Source organism: Pongo pygmaeus, chromosome 5 (assembly GCF_028885625.2).
Source record: "Pongo pygmaeus isolate AG05252 chromosome 5, NHGRI_mPonPyg2-v2.0_pri, whole genome shotgun sequence".
Taxonomy (NCBI): domain Eukaryota; kingdom Metazoa; phylum Chordata; class Mammalia; order Primates; family Hominidae; genus Pongo; species Pongo pygmaeus.
This window is the reverse complement of record NC_072378.2, coordinates 110,250,469-110,269,224: the sequence shown is the minus strand read 5'-3', so window position 1 is coordinate 110,269,224 and position 18,756 is coordinate 110,250,469. Positions and strand designations below refer to the sequence as shown.

Here is an 18,756-nt window from a genome sequence, read left to right as displayed (position 1 = left end):
GTTTATTTACTAGAAGTCAAAGCTTTTTATTCTACAGTTAATGGAAAAGGCATTTGTCTGTGAGTGTGCACTCTGTGTCATGTTCAGTTGAAAATGAAAATTAGATCCTTTTCAGTTTTGAAATGAGGTAGACTAGACCAATTAAGATAGGAGAAGGCACTGAAAAGAAAGATACTGTAAACTAGTTCAACCATTATGGAAGTCGGTGTGGCGATTCCTCAGGGATCTAGAACTAGAAATTCCATTCGACCCAGCCATCCCATTACTGGGTATATACCCAAAGGACTATAAATCATGCTGCTATAAAGACACATGCACACGTATGTTTATTGCGGCATTATTCACAATAGCAAAGACTTGGAACCAACCCAAATGTCCAACAATGATAGACTGGATTAAGAAAATGTGGCACATATACACCATGGAATACTATGCAGCCATAAAAAATGATGAGTTCATGTCCTTTGTAGGGACATGGATGAAATTGGAAATCATCATTCTCAGTAAACTATCGCAAGAACAAAAAACCAAACACCGCATATTCTCACTCATAGGTGGAAATTGAACAATGAGAACACATGGACATAGGAAGGGGAACATCACACTCTGGGGACTGTTGTGGGGTGGGGGAAGGGGGGAGGGATAGCATTGGGAGATATACCTAATGCTAGATGACGAGTTAGTGGGTGCAGCGCACCAGCATGGCACATGTATACATATATAACTAACCTGCACATTGCGCACATGTACCCTAAAACCTAAAGTATAATAATAATAAATAAATAAATAAATAAAATAAAAAAGAAGAAAAAAAGAAAAGAAAGATACATATTATGGAGAAAGGGATAGAGAAGAGAAAAAAAGGAGAGGCTGTGGGTTCAGATGACAATGTCATCTACATAATAACTTCAGACAGGGCCTGGCCTGTAAGTCTTCTCATGTCTGGAGTGGGGAAGGGTGATGGTGGGGCAGTGGAGGGGAGGGTGAGGATGAGAGCCGTAGATAAAGTGAAAGGGGAAAATCACCTTTTCTCCTTTTTATGCCAAAGATTGTATTTTAGGGGTAGGCGTGGGCACGAGAGGAAAGATTTGAAAAGGGCTAATACATAGGTACGTATTTTTTGTCTCTTTTTTAGTTTTGTAGTAGGTTGTGCCTTTTAGTTTCAAGACATAAATTCTCAGTCTAAGATAGTAGATGATTTCATAAGTGACACTTGGTTAGATAGCAAGAGCCCATATTTTATACAGAAAATCTGGGACCTTTGGTTACCATGAGCATTTCCAGAAGAATGAAAGAGCCAAATATTTTCATCTTATAATAGTTTAACACAGCAGGAAGAGTGTTTGTCTAGTGTATGTGAAAACCATGGACCTCAAGCTTCCTTTTTGGGCATTTTTCCCCAAATTACCCTTTCCATGAAAATTTAAAACCATAGAGGTACTGTACATCTATTTATGTAATATGTGCATATCTGTGCTTCATACATAAAAAGAGGAAAGGGTTTTTTTTTTTTTGCCCCTAAGAATACATTTTACCCCTTTGGGAGTGATATTGTCTGATAAGGTTTGGCTGTGTCCCCACACAAATCTCATCTTATAGCTCCTATAATTCCCACATGTTGTGGGAGGGACCTGGTTTGAGATAATTGAATCATGGGCACAGGTCTTTCCCATGCTGTTCTCGTGACAGTGAATAAGAGATCTGATGGTTTTAAATACAGGAGTTTCCCTGCACAACCTTTTTTTGCCTGCTGCCATCCATGTAAGACATGACTTGCTCCTCCTTGCCTTCTGCCATGATTCTGAGGCCTCCCCAGACACGTGCAACTGTGATACAATTAAACCTCTTTCTTTTATAAATTGTCCAGTCTTGGGTATGTCTTTATCAGTAGCATGAAAACAAACTAATACATCGTCCCTGTTGAGGATATGTTTTAGATGAAATGTGGCATTGCATGTAAGTTTATTTAGTAAAAAATAACAATTATAAAGTGTTTTTACGCCCTAGTGTGTCATTTATGCTTTAGGAAGCCTATTTCTCCCCCTCTAATAGTTGGCAGCTTGAAGATCTAGATGTTACTTGGCCAGATTCTGTGGTTCCTGCTAGGATGAAGAATGGAGGACTGAATCTCCTAGGGAAAACACTAATTGTCTTACCTCTTCTAACCCTCTGCCTTCAATGGGAGGGTTAAAAACTTTCCCTGTCTTTGCTCTGAGTTCATTTTATTTGTTTTTTTACGTTTTAAAAAATGCTTGTTAAGATATATTTCACATGCCATACAATTCATCCACTTAAAAGATACAGTTCTATGGCTCTTTTAGTCACTATAGTCGATTTTAGAACATTTTCATTACCCCAAAAAAGAAGACTCTGTACCCAGTAGCAGTCACTCTCAATTTACCTCCGACCCTCTTCCCTCCATCCCCAGTCCCCCATCCTTAGGCAATCACTATTTTACTTTCTGTTTGTGTAGATTCACCCATTCTGGACATTTCACATAAATAAAAGCATATAATATTGTGGCGTTTTGTGACTGGCTTGTTTCACTTAGCATAATATTTTCAAGGTTCAGCCACAATGCAGCATGTATCAGTACTTCATCCCTTTTTATGGCTGAATAATATTCCATTGTATGAATTTTGGTATGGTTATATCATGTTTTATTTATTCATTCATTGGTTGATACACATTTGGGTTGTTTCCACTTTTTGGTGTTTATGAATAATGTTACTATGAACATTCCTGTACAAGTTTTAATGTGGACATATGTTTTCATTTCTCTTGGCTATATACCATTTTGCATTCCCACCAGTAATCTATGAGGTTTCCAATTTCTCCATATCCTTGCCTACACTTATTATTATTGATCATTCTGATTACAGCCATCTTAGAGGATGTGAAGTGGTATCTCACTGTGGTTTTGATTTGCATTTCCCTACTGACTAATGATCTTGAGCATCTTTTCATGTGCTTATGTTCTGAGTTTTTTGTTCCTGGAGAACATCAAAGCTCACTCACTTTAATACTTTCAGGAATATTTTTAAAAGAATAATCAAGGGCCCGAAACAGTGCCACAACCCATCCCGTCTGCCCTTCAGCAGTGTTAAAGGGCATGGGACTGCGGTACCACTTGCAGCTTGTCCAAAGAATACCTTTATACAATTTGGGAAAGGGCACCCCTCCCTCAAGAACTTTTACTGCTAGAAAATCATTTTTATGGTGATTATGTTGGGAATGACATCTCCCAGAATTGTTCAGTGCACAATCCACACAACTGCCTGCAGGGATCCTAGTTGTTTTTCTCTAAGACATCAGAGAAAGAGGATCAAGATGGCTCCACTATTATTCTATTACCTTTGAAAATTTAGCCCTATAAATCTCCTCCTTCCTATTTCTTCAACAGCTCTCAGATTTAATGGTCCTTCTATGTTGAAAAGTTTGTAGTTACTTCTAACCCCAGCATTAATATATGCAGAACAATATTGTCAGGATGAATTACATAATTTTGTTTCTTCTTCATAGAGAGGGAGAGGTTGCTGTCTTAATTCAAAGGTATATAGCTTTGAATATACATGTTAACTGCTTAATTATTTCAGAAAAGGGTTGTAGCAGGAACTAGTCATTGTCCCTCAATATTTATTCTCCCCTTCTTTTTTTGGTAACAGAACTCCTGAGATTAGCAGGGCGCATGGCCACCTTTCTGATGGCTGTATTTCCTAGCCTTCCATGTAGCTATAAATGGCCATATGAATATCTTTAAGCAGTGAGCTACAAATGGAAGTGATGTGTGCAACTTCCCCAAGAAGACAGGATGAGACTATCACTTCCCCTTTTACCCTTTCCTCATGGCCAAGATACAGACAGGTTGGCAAAAAATGGACTAGTTGTCTAAGACCTTGAGATGGAAGCCATATGATCTATACTTCTTGCCTCATTAAATAAATATTAAATAAAATATTTCTGTCAAGCAAAATTTTCTATAATGTATTCTCCTTCTAGTTAAATAACAGCAGAACATGATTTCCTTATAGAATAAATACATTTTTGCTATAAATAATGGTTGTCTTTTTATTATAATTATTCGTTCAAAAATCTTTCTTCATTACTACTTTGTGAACCTCTTCAGATCAAGGACCATGTTTAATTTATCCATTTGTCCCTGGTGTCCAGTGTAGTGCCTTGCACATGTAAAATGCTCTATAAATATTTATGAACATGAATAAGTCAGTAAAATATAGCTTACCACAGGCAACATTTGGATACTGAATATTGTACTGTGTGTTCTGAGAATTCCAGACCCTGCCTCATAGTTTTATTTCACTTAGGGCAGCATTTTATAGGTCTGTCTGTCATCACTCATCTGTTCAGCACTGGGGACTTAGAAATGAGCAAGATTGACATAGCCCTTTTCCTCATGGAGCGTTATTGTCTGGTAACTGACAGTTCCCTAGACCTGAGATCACAAATATTCCTTCCATGATCCTGTGTCCTGTGCTCATCAGCAACAAGGTGGCGTATAGAGAGCACGTGCTCTGGATCTACCTGGATTGGATTTGACGCCTGGTTTACCGCTTTGGGCCATGTTTTGTTAACACCTGTGCATATTACATTTACTCCTCCTCTTGCTTTTTACATGACCACAAACTTGACCAATTTCAACTATGCTTGAAGAAGTACCGTTTCAAATAAATGAAAGTAAGAATTTTATATATCAATTAAATGAATATAGTTTATTACATTCCAATGTGGTACATGTTTATATATTAAGATTATAGTAAAAGTATGACATAAATTAATCCAAAAAATTACAAATAGTTTTATGTTATCTAATGTATTATATAAAAGTTTCCCACTATTTAATGACTAACTTATATGTGTATGTGTGTGCTTATGATATTTATAATAGAGAAACACTTGTATATACATAGAAAATTTCTGGAAAGATATATAAAAAACTGCTAAACATGATCATCTCTGGAAATTAATGGCTGAAATTTCTAGTGGTAAAAAACTGTTTTCTTTTTTTTAGTTTATTTTATTTAAATAATATTTATTTATTTATTTATTTATTTATTTATTTATTTATACTTTAAGTTCTGGGACGCATGTGCAGAACATACAGGTTTGTTACATAGGTATACATGTGCCATGTTGGTTTGCTGCACCCATCAACCCGTCATCTACATTAGATATTTCTCCTAATGCTATCCCTCCCCTTGCCCCCCAACCCCCGACAGGCCCCGGTGTGTGATGTTTCCCTCCCTGTGCCCATATGTTCTTGTTGTTCAGCTCCCACTTATGAGTGAGAACATGTGGTGTTCGGTTTTCTGTTCCTGTGTTAGTTTGCTCAGAATGATGGTTTCCAGCTTCATCCATGTCCCTGCAAAGGAAATGAACTCAACCTTTTTTATGACTGCATAGTATTCCATATTGGATATGTGCCAAATTTTCTTTATCCAGTCTAACATTGTGGGCATTTGGATTGGTTCCAAGTCTTTACTGTTGTGAATAGTGCTGCAAAAAACATATGTGTGCATGTGCCTTTATAGTAGAATGATTTATAATCCTTTGGGTATCTACCCAGTAATGGGATTGCTGGGTCAAATGGTATTTCTAGTTGTAGATCCTTGAGGAATCACCAAACTGTCTTCCACAATGGTTGAGCTAATTTACACTCCCACCAACAGTGTAAAAGCATTCCTATTTCACCACATCCTCTCCAGCATCTGTTGTTTCCTGACTTTTAAATGATCACCATTCTAACTGGCATGAGATGGCATCTCATTGTGGTTTTAATCTGCATTTCTCTAATGACCAGTGATGATGAGATTTTTTTCATGTTTGTTGGCCACATAAATATCTTCTTTTGAAAAGCGTCTGTTCATATCCTTTGCCCAATATTTGATGGAATTGTTTGTTTTTTTCTTGTAAATTTGTTTAAGTTCCATGTAGATTCTGGATATTAGCCCTTTGTCACATGGATAGATTGCAAATTTTTTTCCCATTCTGTAGGTTGCCTGTTCACTCTGATGATACTTTCTTTTGCTGTGCAGAAGCTCTTTAATTTAATTCGATCCTATTTGTCAATTTTGGCTTTTGTTGCCATTGCTTTTGGTGTTTTAGTGATGAAGTCTTTGCCCATATCCTGAATGGTATTACCTAGGTTTTCTTCTAGGGTTTTTATGGTTTTAGGTCTTACATTTAAATCTTTAATCCATCTTGAGTTAATTTTAATTAATGCTTCCTTTAGGAGCTCTTGTAAGGCAGGCCTGGTGGAGACAAAATACCTCAGCATTTCCTTGCCTGTAAAGGATTTTATTCTCCTTCACTTATGAAGGTTAGTTTGGCTGGACATGAAATTCTGGGTTAAAATTATTTTCTTTAAAAATGTTGAGTATTGGCCCCCACTCTCTTCTAGCTTGTAGGGTTTCTGCAGAGAAAGATCTGCTGTTAGTCTGATGGGCTTCCCTTTGTGGGTAACCTGACCTTTCTCTCTGGCTGCCCTTAACATTTTTTTCTTTTGTTTCAACCTTGGTGAATCTGATGATTATGTGTCTTGGTGTTGCTCTTCTCAAAGAGTATCTTTGTGGTGTTCTCTGTATTTTCTGAATTTGGATGTTAGCCTGTCTTGCTATGTTGGGGAAGTTCTCCTGGATAATATCCTGAAGTGTGTTCCATTCTCCCCATCACTTTCAGGTACACCAATCAAATGCAGGTTTGGTCTTTTCACATAGTCCCATATTTCTTGGAGGCTTTGTTCGTTCCTTTTCATTCTTTTTTCTCTAATCTTGTCTTCACACTTTATTTCATTAAGTCGATCTTCAATCTCTGATATCCTTTCTTCCACTTGATTGATTCAGCTATTGATATTTGTGTATGGTTCATGAAGTTCTCGTGCTGTGTTTTTCAGCTCCATCAGGTCATTCATGTTCTTCTCTAAACTAGTTATTTTAGTTAGCAATTCTTCTAACCTTTTATCAAGGTTCTTAGCTTCCTTGCATTGGGTTAGAACATGCTCCTTTAGCTCAGAGGAGTTTGTTATTACTCACCTTCTGAAGCCTACTTCTGTCAATTTGTCAAATTCATTCTCCATCCAGTTTTGTTTCCTTGCTGGCAAGGAGTTGTGATCCTTTGGAGGAGAAGAGGTGTTCTGGTTTTTGGAATTTTCAGCCTTTTTGCGCTGGTTTTTCCTCATCTTCATGGATTTATCTACCTTTGATCTTTGCTGTTTGTGGCCTTCAGATGGAGTTTTTGCCTGGTCTTCCTTTTTGTTGATGTTGATTCTATTGCTTTCTGTTTGTTAGTTTTTTTCTAACAGTCAGGCCCCTCTTCTGCAGGTCTGCTGGAGTTTGCTGGGGGTCCACTCCAGACCCTGTTTGCCTGGGTATCACCAGCGAAGGTTGCAGAACAGCAAAGATTGCTGCCTGCTCCTTCCTCTAGAAGCTTTGTCCTAGAGGGGCACCTGCCAGATGCCAGCTGGAGCTCTCCTGTATGAGGTGTCTGTCAACCCCTGCTGGGAGGTGTCTCCCCGTCAGGAGGCATGGGGGTCAGGTACCCACTTGCAGAGGCAGTCTGTACCTTAGCAGAGCTCGAGTGTTGTGCTGGGAGATCCACTGCTGTCTTCAGAGCCAGCAGGCAGGAATGTTTAAGTCTGCTGAAGCTGCACCCACAGCCACCCCTTCCCCCAGGTGCTCTGACCCAGGGAGATGGAAGTTTTATCTATAAGCCCCTGAGTGGGGTTGCTGCATTTCTTTCAGAGATGCCCTGTCCAGAGAGGAGGAATCTAGAGAGGCAGTCTGGCTACAGCAGCTTTGAGGCACCGTGGTGGGCTCTGCCCAGTCCAAACTTCCCAGAGGCTTTGTTTACACTGTGAGGGGAAAACCGCCTACTTAAGCCTCAGTAATGGCGGACTCCCCTCCCCCCACCAAGCTCAAGTGTCCCAGGTCAACTTCAGACTGCTGTGCTAGCAGTGAGAATTTCAAGCCAGTGGATCTTAGCTTGCTGGGCTCCTTGGGGGTGGGATCCGCTGAGCAAGACCACTTGTCTCCCTGGCTTCAGCCCCTTTTCCAGGGGAGTGAACGGTTCTCTCTCGCTGGTGTTTCAGGCACCACTGGGGTATGAAAAAAAAAAAACTCCTGCAGCTAGCTCAGTGTCTGCCCAAATGGCTGCCCAGTTTTGTGCTTGAAACCCAGGACCCTGATGGCGTAGGCACCCGAGGGAATCTCCTGGTCTGTGGGTTATGAAGACCATGGGAAAAGCATAGTATCTGGGCTGGAATGCACCATCCCTCATGGCAGGGTCCCTCATGGCTTCCCTTGACTAGGGGAGGGAGCTCTTCAACCCCCTGTGCTTCCTGGGTGAGGCAACACCCCACCCTGCTTCTGCTCGCCCTCTGTGGGATGCACCCACTGTCTAACCAGTCCCAATGAGATGAGCCGGGTACCTCAGTTGGACATGCAGAAATTGCCCAACTTCTGCATTGGTCTTGCTGGGAGCTGCAGACCAGAGCTGTTTCTATTCAGCCGTATCTTGCCAGAAACTCTTTTCAGTTTACATACTTCTTACAACTTGAGTATTTCTATGTGTATTTGTTTAATTATAAGCAACTAGTTTAAATAGAAAACATATCAATATATAATAAAGTGTCTTAACAAACAGTTACAGAATTGTGTGTGGCTAATTTAATTACCTTTTTTGAGGTATATATGTGTATATATATACCCATAAGTATATATATACACCTCAATATTGCTTCTTGAAAACAACATTCTAACAATTCAGAGGAAGAAATTATTCACATATTTCACTCTAGATTTGTATACAAATTATATGTAATGAGTACTTTTTTTGACATAACGTTGTCTTTTTTTTTGATGGAGTCTCGCTCTGTCACCCAGGCTGGAGTGCAGTGGCACAATCTCGGCTCACTGCAAGCTCTGTCTCCTGGGTTCATGCCATTCTCCTGCCTCAGCTTCCTGAGTAGCTAGGACTACAGGCGCCCACCACCACACCTGGCTAATTTTTTTGTATTTTTTTAGTAGAGACGTGGTTTCACTGTGTTAGCCGGGATAGTCTCGATCTCCTGACCTCGTGATCTGCCCACCTCGGCCTCCTAAAGTGCTGGGATTACAGGTGTGAGCCACCGCACCCGGCCATAACCTTCTCTTAATGAAAATATAAAATTGCCCTTTTCTGCTGGTGACTTACAATAACACTGCTTTGTTCATCTAAGTTCTGACAAATTTCATTAAGTGAAAATTCCTTTTGGATAGGTGAGTTCTACAATATTCTGATCTATATAAAAACAAATCTATCTACTAAAAAAGTGCTTTGTAATTTCAACTGCAACTCTTGAATTTATATTTAATGCCAGGTATATCAGTTAGCTATTGGTTGTGTAATCACTCTAAAACTCAGTGGCTTATCAATCACCATTATTTACTGTTGCTTGTATGTCTTTACTGTTGCTTGTATGTCTGCAGGTCAGCTGGGCTTCAGTTGATCCAGGATGGGCTTAGCTGCGAGGCTTTCTTTACTTCAGGCTGAGATGGCTAAGGGAGGTTCTGTATTTTACAGAGGGCCGTGGACTGGCTGGAGTGCAAACTCTCGAGGGCACGTTTTTATCATGATGACAGTGTAAGAGAGAGAACAGAAGCAATCAAGGCCTAGAATCTGGACTGGCACACTCCCACTTCCTTCCATAAAGCAAGGCACATGGCCAAGCCAAAAAGTCAAGGGGCAGGGAAGGACTCTTTCTCATGATGAGCATGGAGTAGTGTGGATGGTGCAGGGTTAAAGGAGCAGAGTCAGCAAGTCAATCTGCCACACTAGATTAGATCATGGAAAACTGGGGGAAAACTGGGGTAGAGACTTCAGTGGTCTGAGCTGTGTGGATTCAATAGGTGGCAGAAAATAGGGAACAAGATCTGTTAGGTGGAAGAAATGGAAGTGCTTGTGAGAGGAGTGCTGAATTTTCTCTAGGCAAAAAGAGTTGAAAAAGCTATGGTTGGGAGACATCAGAGGGCTGACTTACCATGGGATGCAGTCGGAAAAAGAGCAGTGTAGTTGGGTGAAGGGTGAGGAAGAGGCAAATAAGACTATAATCACCCCTCAGCATCCATGGCGGTTGGTTGCAGGACCACTGCAAAGACCAAAATTTAGGATGCTCAAGTCCTGGATATAAAATGGTGTAGTATTTGTATATAACCTATGCACATCCTCCTGCATAATTTAAATCATTTCTAGATTACTTATAATACCTAATACAATGTAAATGCCATGTAATAGTGATTATACTGTATTGATTTTTATTTTTACTATTTTTAATGTTGTATTTTTTTTATTTTTGTTTTTTCGAATATTTTCAATCTGTGGTTGGTTGAATTTGTGGATCAGATCTGTGGATACAGAGGGCTGCCTGTATTAAGAATGTCTAGGTGGGGTGTCACGGCTCATACCTGTAATCCCAGCACTTTGGGAGGCCGAGGAGGGTGGATCACCTGAAGTCAGGAGTTTGAGACCAGCCTGGGCAACATAGTGAAACCGCATCTCTACTAAAAATACAAAAGTTAGCCAGGCATGGTGGGGCACACCTGTAATCCCAGCTACTCAGGAGGCTGAGGCAGGAGAATTGCTTGAACCCCAGTGGCGGAGGTTGCAGTGAGCCGAGATCATGCCACTGTACTCTAGCGTGGGTGACAGAGCCAGACTCCATCTAAAAAAAAAAAAAAAGCATGTCTAGGTGGATGATCTCTGAACTGAAGACTTATTTTAGTTAATTAAAATAAGGTAAATAATTATTATCCACTGAACTTATTTCCAGATTATGCAATAGTCAGTCATCCCTCTGTATGGGGTTGGCGGTTTGTTCTAGGCCACCCTCTCCCCACCAACGGATACCAAAATCCACGAACTATCAAGTCTGGCTGTGGAACTCACAGATACAAAACATTGGCCCTTCATATCAGTAGGCTCCTACATCCCATCAATGCTGTATTTCTGATCCATGTTGGTTGAATTTGCGGACGTGGAACCCACAGCTATGGAGGGCTGACTGTATTTATTGAAAAAAATCCACTTACAAAATACTTGTAGAATCTATGAGAATGAAGTGTTTCTGCACTGGGTTTAGGTTCGGCCAAGTAGTGTAGCTACTCTGTGGGATTTTGGGTTCCTAAATCACATATAAGTACAGTATTGGGGCAGACAAACCATAATCACCATTAAAAAAAATCATTCTCAGTTAATTTCATGCTTTTCATTAAAACTGGCACTTTAATCAAAGTGACAATCCTAGCACCATTAAATAGGGAATATTTCTGAGTCAATTCAATATTTGTAAGTTTATTATTTTCATATGATGTGCTACCTATTGAGTACTTAAGTACAATTAATTCATAATTTCTTCCCCTTTTGATGTGAATTTAGGTGAGGAAACCTTCTGCTTCTTGAGTTTTGGATGCAGTAGAATCACATACATTTACCTTTTTTCTTATTTGCACTATTTAAAAATGTATTACATTTCTAAGAAAACAGCTGTTGTCTTTAAGTCAAATTGCATACACAGCACTATGGCCATTAGAATGGAAACAAATTACCTCATTAGTAGAACACACCTCTCCTCAAGAGAACTAATCCTGGGGCTTATATTTGTGGACATATTCTGAGAAAATCTAAGACTACTGGATAGTCTTCTTTGTTTCATTGCTACTGTGATTTACTTCACTAAAAAAAAGCAATTTGATGATGTGCCTACATGTTTGAGTATGTGATTCTCTGGTCTTTGTCTAGCGGATAATTTATCTGCTAGACAGATTACCCTGGGGATAATTACCCTTCTATCCAGAAGCTTTGAGCAGTAATGCTTTTTTGTGAAAGAAAGTTTATTGAATGTGTACATTAGCCATGAGTTAAAACAGGAGAAGGCTTGATATAACTAAGAACCTTGGCCTTGGAACTGTTATCTTGTCAGTCCAAACTTTGCTTCATTGCATTTTTTGTTGTTGATTTCCTTCCTCTTTCTTTATAGGCTAGGAAGTGATGATACCCATTTTGAGGTTAGCATGGCCAACAACGGATGTGAAGTGCATCGTTTTGATCCTAGTGTCAAGTCAGCTCACATTCTGGAGAGTCAGCACCTTTGGTATCACCGCTTGTCCATTGACTGGCGGGATCCCCATCCAGCTGTTGCTGCCCAAAAACCACATAGCAACACCAGAAAACTGGGAAGCATTTTGAATGAATTTGGACATCACAAGGTGAGGTTTTTCATTTGATTTTATACTTGAATAAAGTGAACAAACCCATCAGCTTTTTAAAATGCAAACCAAGAATAGCAACATTGACATTGGATAGCTGAAGGTCCAATTTTAATCTTACTAATCACCCAACATTATTTATAGAGTCAACTCTAGACATAAAGTGTTGGCGAGGATAGAGATATTTAAATTGATGTGAAGATTTTGGTTGCTGTTGAGTAATGTTAATGGTCTTGTCCAAGACTAGGCAAGAAGACTGAGAAACTTACTTCTGGCACAGGCTGAAGAATACCATTTTCATTTGGCAGCTGACTTACACTTACCAGAAAGAGCAAACTACTTATGTTGACCTCAAATACAAGAAATAAGTCAGGGTTATGTTTACTAAGATATTACTTGTGTATCATATTTCTCACTGTTGTGACATGTTTCTCACTATTTTGAACCTCCAGGCTCTACACAGAAAATATATATAGCTTTGATTAAGATTTACTTTATAAAATTGAATGGACATTATGTACATTACAAATTATATAATTATATCAAAGGATGTCAAACCTCTGCAAACATTTTATTATGAATGGACAGCAAAAAAGAAACAATCTTTGAACTGTGTTCTTTGAAAGCAATTTTTAGTGTAGTATACCCGAGCTAACTGTATTCTGTAGGCAGATACTAGAGAATTTCTCCTGAGTGCAGTTGGCTTGTGTTTGATCTTCAGCCTTTCTTGGGTTTGGCTATTTTGGCCTGTGTTCCCAGCCAGAGATGCCATGTGATTTAGAACAGGTCAGAATGGGTGTTTCTATTTGAGAAACAGTGTGCATGAGACTCAATTTTAAACTTGAGTTGGCTTGTTGATTTTCAGTAAGTAGCTTTTCCCTGCATTGCTGTTCCTCCTCCTCCTCTTCCCCTCTTCCTCCCTTTTCTCTGCCTCCTTTCTTCATCTTCCTCTTCCTTGTCCCTCCTCCCCCTCTTCTTCCTCCTCCTCCTCCTCTTTCATCCTTTAAACAACCTTTAGATAGCCCATGCTTCTTCGAGAACAACTTCAAAGAATTTGCTGTTCTTTTAACATGCAATTAACTATTAATTTGTATTTTGCTTTGCCACCAAGGGTAACTGGTGGCATTTAATAGTCAGGAGACTTAGTGAGACACATATAGGATTTTTGGGTAAAATCTCAGAAGAGAACTCCTTTTACATGCTGTTAATGTTTTTCATATGTGTGGGAAGAAGCAGAAGCATTTTTCAGAACTTTATTTAGGGTTTTGTTTTTTTCTTTTTTGCCGCTTGTTACCTTTGTAGATCTGTTTTTTACAGCTGAAAATTACAGGCCTAATTCTCTAATATGTCAACTTTAGATTATTCAAAGAGCTAACTACTTATTCTTTGTGTTCAGTTAGGAGTCTTGCTGTTCCTCCTTTACGCTCTTTACATCCTAGCCCTCTGCAGCACCACTCTTCAAAGAAAAGACTGAGTAGGAGAAAAAGAGAAACTCAATGCCATTTTGCATATTTTTTCCCCAATAATACTTTAGCAAAAGACTTGGTAAAGGTGAGGATAAAATAAGACTTTGAAAAAGTGATCTGCGGATATAATTTATCTAATTTTAGATAACAAGGTATGTACCTGAATTGTGTTTGTTTAGCTCCATGGGAGCTGCAGTGGGCCAACCTTTATGCTAAGGATAAAGCATGAGGCCTTTTGCAATGCTGCTCTTGAGATAGCAGAAATATTTACAATGATGCCTAGAAAGGAGAAATGCTTACGTTTCTAAGGTTACTTATTTTTTTAAAAAAATATTTACAATGAAAGTGATCTGGCACAGAATTGCCAGGAATGCATTTGCTCCTTTTTTTTTTTAATTCCTTGTTGAAGAATTTAAAAGATACTGATATTCTTCCATAGAGATTTTTTTTTGGTGAATGCTTTAAAACAAAAATAACAAAACTAAACCCATCAGCGAGTGATTGCTTTCCTTAGGAAAATGCTTCTAGGAGCTATGCGGGGCTAGATAAATGGAAACCTTTTTTATGTCGTGTAGCAAGCACGATCTGTTTTCATTTTTCTGCATGTACAGACAGTGGTAAATAGGATGTGGCTGTGGCAGGGGAAGCAAATAGTAAAAAACACGCTAACAAATGTCAGCGTTTCTGCCTTCACACCTTCACTCATTTATTCTGAATGTGAGTGTAGAAACCAAAGCGTTTTTAGCTGTTTTATTTCAGAACTTTAAAATATCTCATATAGTTTTGTAGTAATTTCCCTATTACGCTGTTAGTTTTCCTATTCTGTATATCCATACCTAGATTCCAGCCACTCAAGTAAAAATATGGGCAAAAATGAAAGCAGTATTCTGAGATAGTGACAGAAAGATGCATATGGCTTTTGTACTGCTTTTGAAACTCTTTGGTAATTTTAACTTCAAACTATAAATCAAAAGCCTGTTCTACAGCATCAGGCTGGAGCAGCTGCATCAGCAAAACCATGTGGACCAGAAGCCCAGTCTGTCAGGGAATTATATCACTTGAATCCAGCATTATGTGAAATGATTAACTGTCTACTCTTTGCAGAAGTGCTTATTGTTAACTAAGCATACAGTTTTTTCAGAATGCAGCTAAAAATGTTGAATCTGAAGTTTCTGCTCATATTAATCATAATGTATAGTTTTTTTCTAAAGTCTTTCTTACTTTAGACTTTGTTACATTCAGAGTATCCTCAATGATCTGAGCTAGTTAATGAGGAATTATAACTATTATTTTTGGTCTTAACCATGCTGCTGATAACTCTGAATAACAGAGCTACCTGAGGGTTTCCCTATGTAAGCTCATTAATCTAGGTTTGAAGCATGGTCTTCTTATTGGCTTTTGGCATTGGGCGAGTCATTCAACCTCTCTGGCACTCAATTTGATTGTCAGTTAAATGAGGACAATGATACTTTTTAAATTGTGGGGTTTTTTTGAGAAGTAGATCTGAGAACATAGTGTGAAAGTCTCCAGCAGAATGCCTGGTGTGAATTAGTCACTCAATTGTTTTCAGTAAACTCCAAGGGTTTTTATTAACAATTTTAGTACATTTTATAGAAAACCAACCTTCCTTCCTTCCTTCCTTCCTTCCTTCCTTCCTTCCTTTCTTTTCTTTCCCAGGGAAGATAAATCAGACATTTCTCTGAAAGTTGCTAACCACCTAGTTCCACTCAAGAGTTTTTAATGAGAGCTTTGTGTGAAACTGAAAGGCAATTGGTCCTTCAGACTTGGTTGTAGAGAACTATTGTTTGCTGCCTCCAGGTGCTGAACAGCCTTGTGGGTGATTGTATAGAAAGTAAATACTATGCTGTATAGAAATTAAATAAACTGCTGAGAATTAATTGAGATTCATGCCACACAGAACAGATGTAGACCTTGGGGCTGGGGCCCTCTGGTCAGACACCCTGGGGGAGCTGGCCTCCCTGCCTGTCAGCTCAGGGAACTGTGTCTTCCTTCACCTGCCCTTGTCACCACCCAGGCTAAGGCTCAGTGTCCACTTGAACCCTCACAGGACTACCAGTTTCTGCCTCCCTTGGCTGGGAGCTCGCCATTGATTCCAGAACATCAGTTTTGTTGTGTGGTCACTATGATTACATTTGAGAGAATATGGGCTTTGAAATTAAATTACACAGCTGGGGCAACATAGCAAGATCCCATCTCTACAAAAGATTTAAAAAATTAGCTGGGCATAAGATTTAAAAAATTAGCTGGGCATGGTGGCATGTGCCTGTAGTCCCAGCTACTGGGGAGGCTGACATGGGAGGATTGATTGAGTCCAGGAGATGGAGGCTGCAGTGAGCCATGATTGCTCCACTGTACTCCGGCCTGGGTGACACAGCCACACCCCTCTCTCAAAAAAAAAAAAAAAAAAAAAAAAAAAAGAAAAAAAAAAGAAAAGCAATTAAAGACTCGCTTTTTGTTTTTCTCTTTACTTATCAAATTGGTAAATATAAACAAGATATTGATACTGCCCTGTATTGTAATGCTTGTTAGGAATAATACACTTTGCTGCTGGAAATGGAAAATAATATACTCTTTCAGGAAGAAAATTTGACCATGTGTATATGGTGTGTCAGTTTTTATTTCTAGAAATATTTTTTGCCTTAAATTTTGTTTTATCTGATGTTAGTTCTGCCATACTAGCTCTCCTTTGATAAGTATTTATGTGAAATAACATTCTAGATTCTTTTGTTTCCATTATTTTGATATAGTTTTAGTTTGTGTATGGCTTATAAGAGCAGTGTATTCAATATATGCCTGGATTGTATTTTTAAACCCAACCTGATAATGTCTTTAAATAGGTGTATTTAATGCTTTTATATTTATATTTATTGGGATTACTGGCATATTGGGACTAACTTCTACTCTTTTAAATTTGGCCTTTGGTTTTCTGCACTTTTCCCCTCTCTTCTTGCTAAAGCTTATATTTCTATTCTTCATGGTTACCTTTAGATTTAAAAAGCATATAATTAACTATAAAATTTTAATACATATGAAATTATTCAGTATTTCTATATTCCTTCTAAACATGATAAGGATCATAAAAAGTTAACTACCCATTGAACCTGGGTGCCCACATTATTATTATCTGGAGTTTTACATATTTTTATTTTCAAAAAATTTCAAATGCCGATTTTGCTGGAATATAATGAACCCTCACATATTTTTCACTGGGATTCACCATTTGTTAATATTTTGCCACATTTGCTTTCTCTCTCTCACTCTCTCTCACCATACGCTTATCTCTGCAACATAAAAAAAATAAAAAATGCAATAGAAAGCAATGGATGAGTACTTCCATAATAAATCTATCTGTATATGTGAGTTTAATCCACTTGTATGTATTGTTTTTGCTGATATATTTGAATTAATTGCTTCTTACTTTAGTGTATCTCAGTCCAAGAGCTGACATCATAATTAATGTGGAAACAGTGGAAATATCCTTATTAAAGTCGGGGAAAAATAAGGATTTTTATCATCACCATTAAAAAAAAAGATTAGAGCTCTTTAAAAGAAAAAACTTCACATTTTGAGATAGATTCACATGCACTTGTAAGAAATGATACAGAGATTCCAGATACAGAACATTTCTAGCACTACAAGGATCATGTTTCCCTTTTATAAACACACCTACCTTCTTCCCCTTACCTCCTTCCCTAACCCCTGGTAACCACTAATCTGTTTTCTATTTCTATAATTTTGTCATTTTTAAGAATGTTTATAAATGGAATCCTACAGTGTGTAATCACCATTGTTTTTTAATATAGTTCTTAAGATAACAGCTAATACAATAAGAAAAAAAATTTAGGAGTATAAATTAAGAAAGAGGTAAAAATTTTATTATTTGCAGATATTATTATTATTGAAGGACATATTATTTGAAGACAATATGATGGTATACTGGAAAACTCAAGACAATCTAATGAAAAACTATCAAACAATAAGAAAATTTAATGAGTTGTCTTGAGTACAGTATACAAAAAAATTTTAACTACACTTTTGTGAATAAAAACCAGTTAGAATATAAAAAGGAAGCAAAGTTTATTTACAAAAGCAACAAAAATAAAGCTAAAGATAAACTTAATGAGACATGTGCAAGGTCTACAAGAAGAAAACTTAGCCACTCAAAGACTTAAAGGAAAACTTTAACGAATTCAAAGGCATAGTACGTGCTTCGATGTAAATGCTCACCATCATAATGATTAACTCTTTCTTATGTTAATCTACTGACTTAACATGTTCCCAATAAAATTGCCAATAGGATTTTTTTTTCAGAACTAAAGAAGCTGATTCTAGAGTTCATATTGAATTAACAAGCAGAAATAACCAATCAAATTCTGATAAAGGAGTAATAAAGGTGGTTAACTAACCCTATGGGATAATAAAGCTTCTTATACAAGTATAATAATAAAAATGGTACTATTGCATGAACAGATAAACAGATTAATGGACAGATTTTAAAACTCCACAAATAAATCCACATACCTCCAGAGCTCATATATGATAAAGGCATTATCTCAAATCATAGAGAAAAGATGGATGTGTCAGTAAAATTATGGATTTTTTTTTGTTTTTTAATTTTAATTTTTTTTTAAGGGGCATGTCCTTTTATTTTATTTTTTTTCTTTTATTATTATTATTATTATTATTATTATTATACTTTAGGTTTTATGGTACATGTGCGCAATGTGCAGGTAAGTTACATATGTATACATGTGCCATGCTGGTGCGCTGCAGCCACCAACTCGTCATCTAGCATTAGGTATATCTCCCAATGCTATCCCTCCCCCCTTCCCCCACCCCACAACAGTCCCCAGAGTGTGATGTTCCCCTTCCTGTGTCCATGTGTTCTCATTGTTCAATTCCCACCTATGAGTGAGAATATGCGGTGTTTGGTTTTTTGTTCTTGCGATAGTTTACTGAGAATGATGATTTCCAATTTCATCCATGTCCCTACAAAGGACATGAACTTATCA

The 18,756-nt window shown here is 38.0% G+C and overlaps 1 protein-coding gene across 3 annotated transcripts in view; it reads left to right on the top strand.

Moving 5' to 3' along the window:
- METTL24 (methyltransferase like 24) overlaps nt 1-18,756 on the top strand; it is a 121,676-nt gene that overhangs the window by 47,781 nt on the left and 55,139 nt on the right. For all 3 annotated transcript variants that reach the window (XM_063666497.1, XM_054490471.2, XM_063666498.1), the window contains exon 4: nt 12,029-12,257. In XM_063666497.1, coding sequence (XP_063522567.1) covers nt 12,029-12,257 — 229 coding nt within the window. The remainder of the gene's footprint in view (nt 1-12,028; nt 12,258-18,756) is intronic.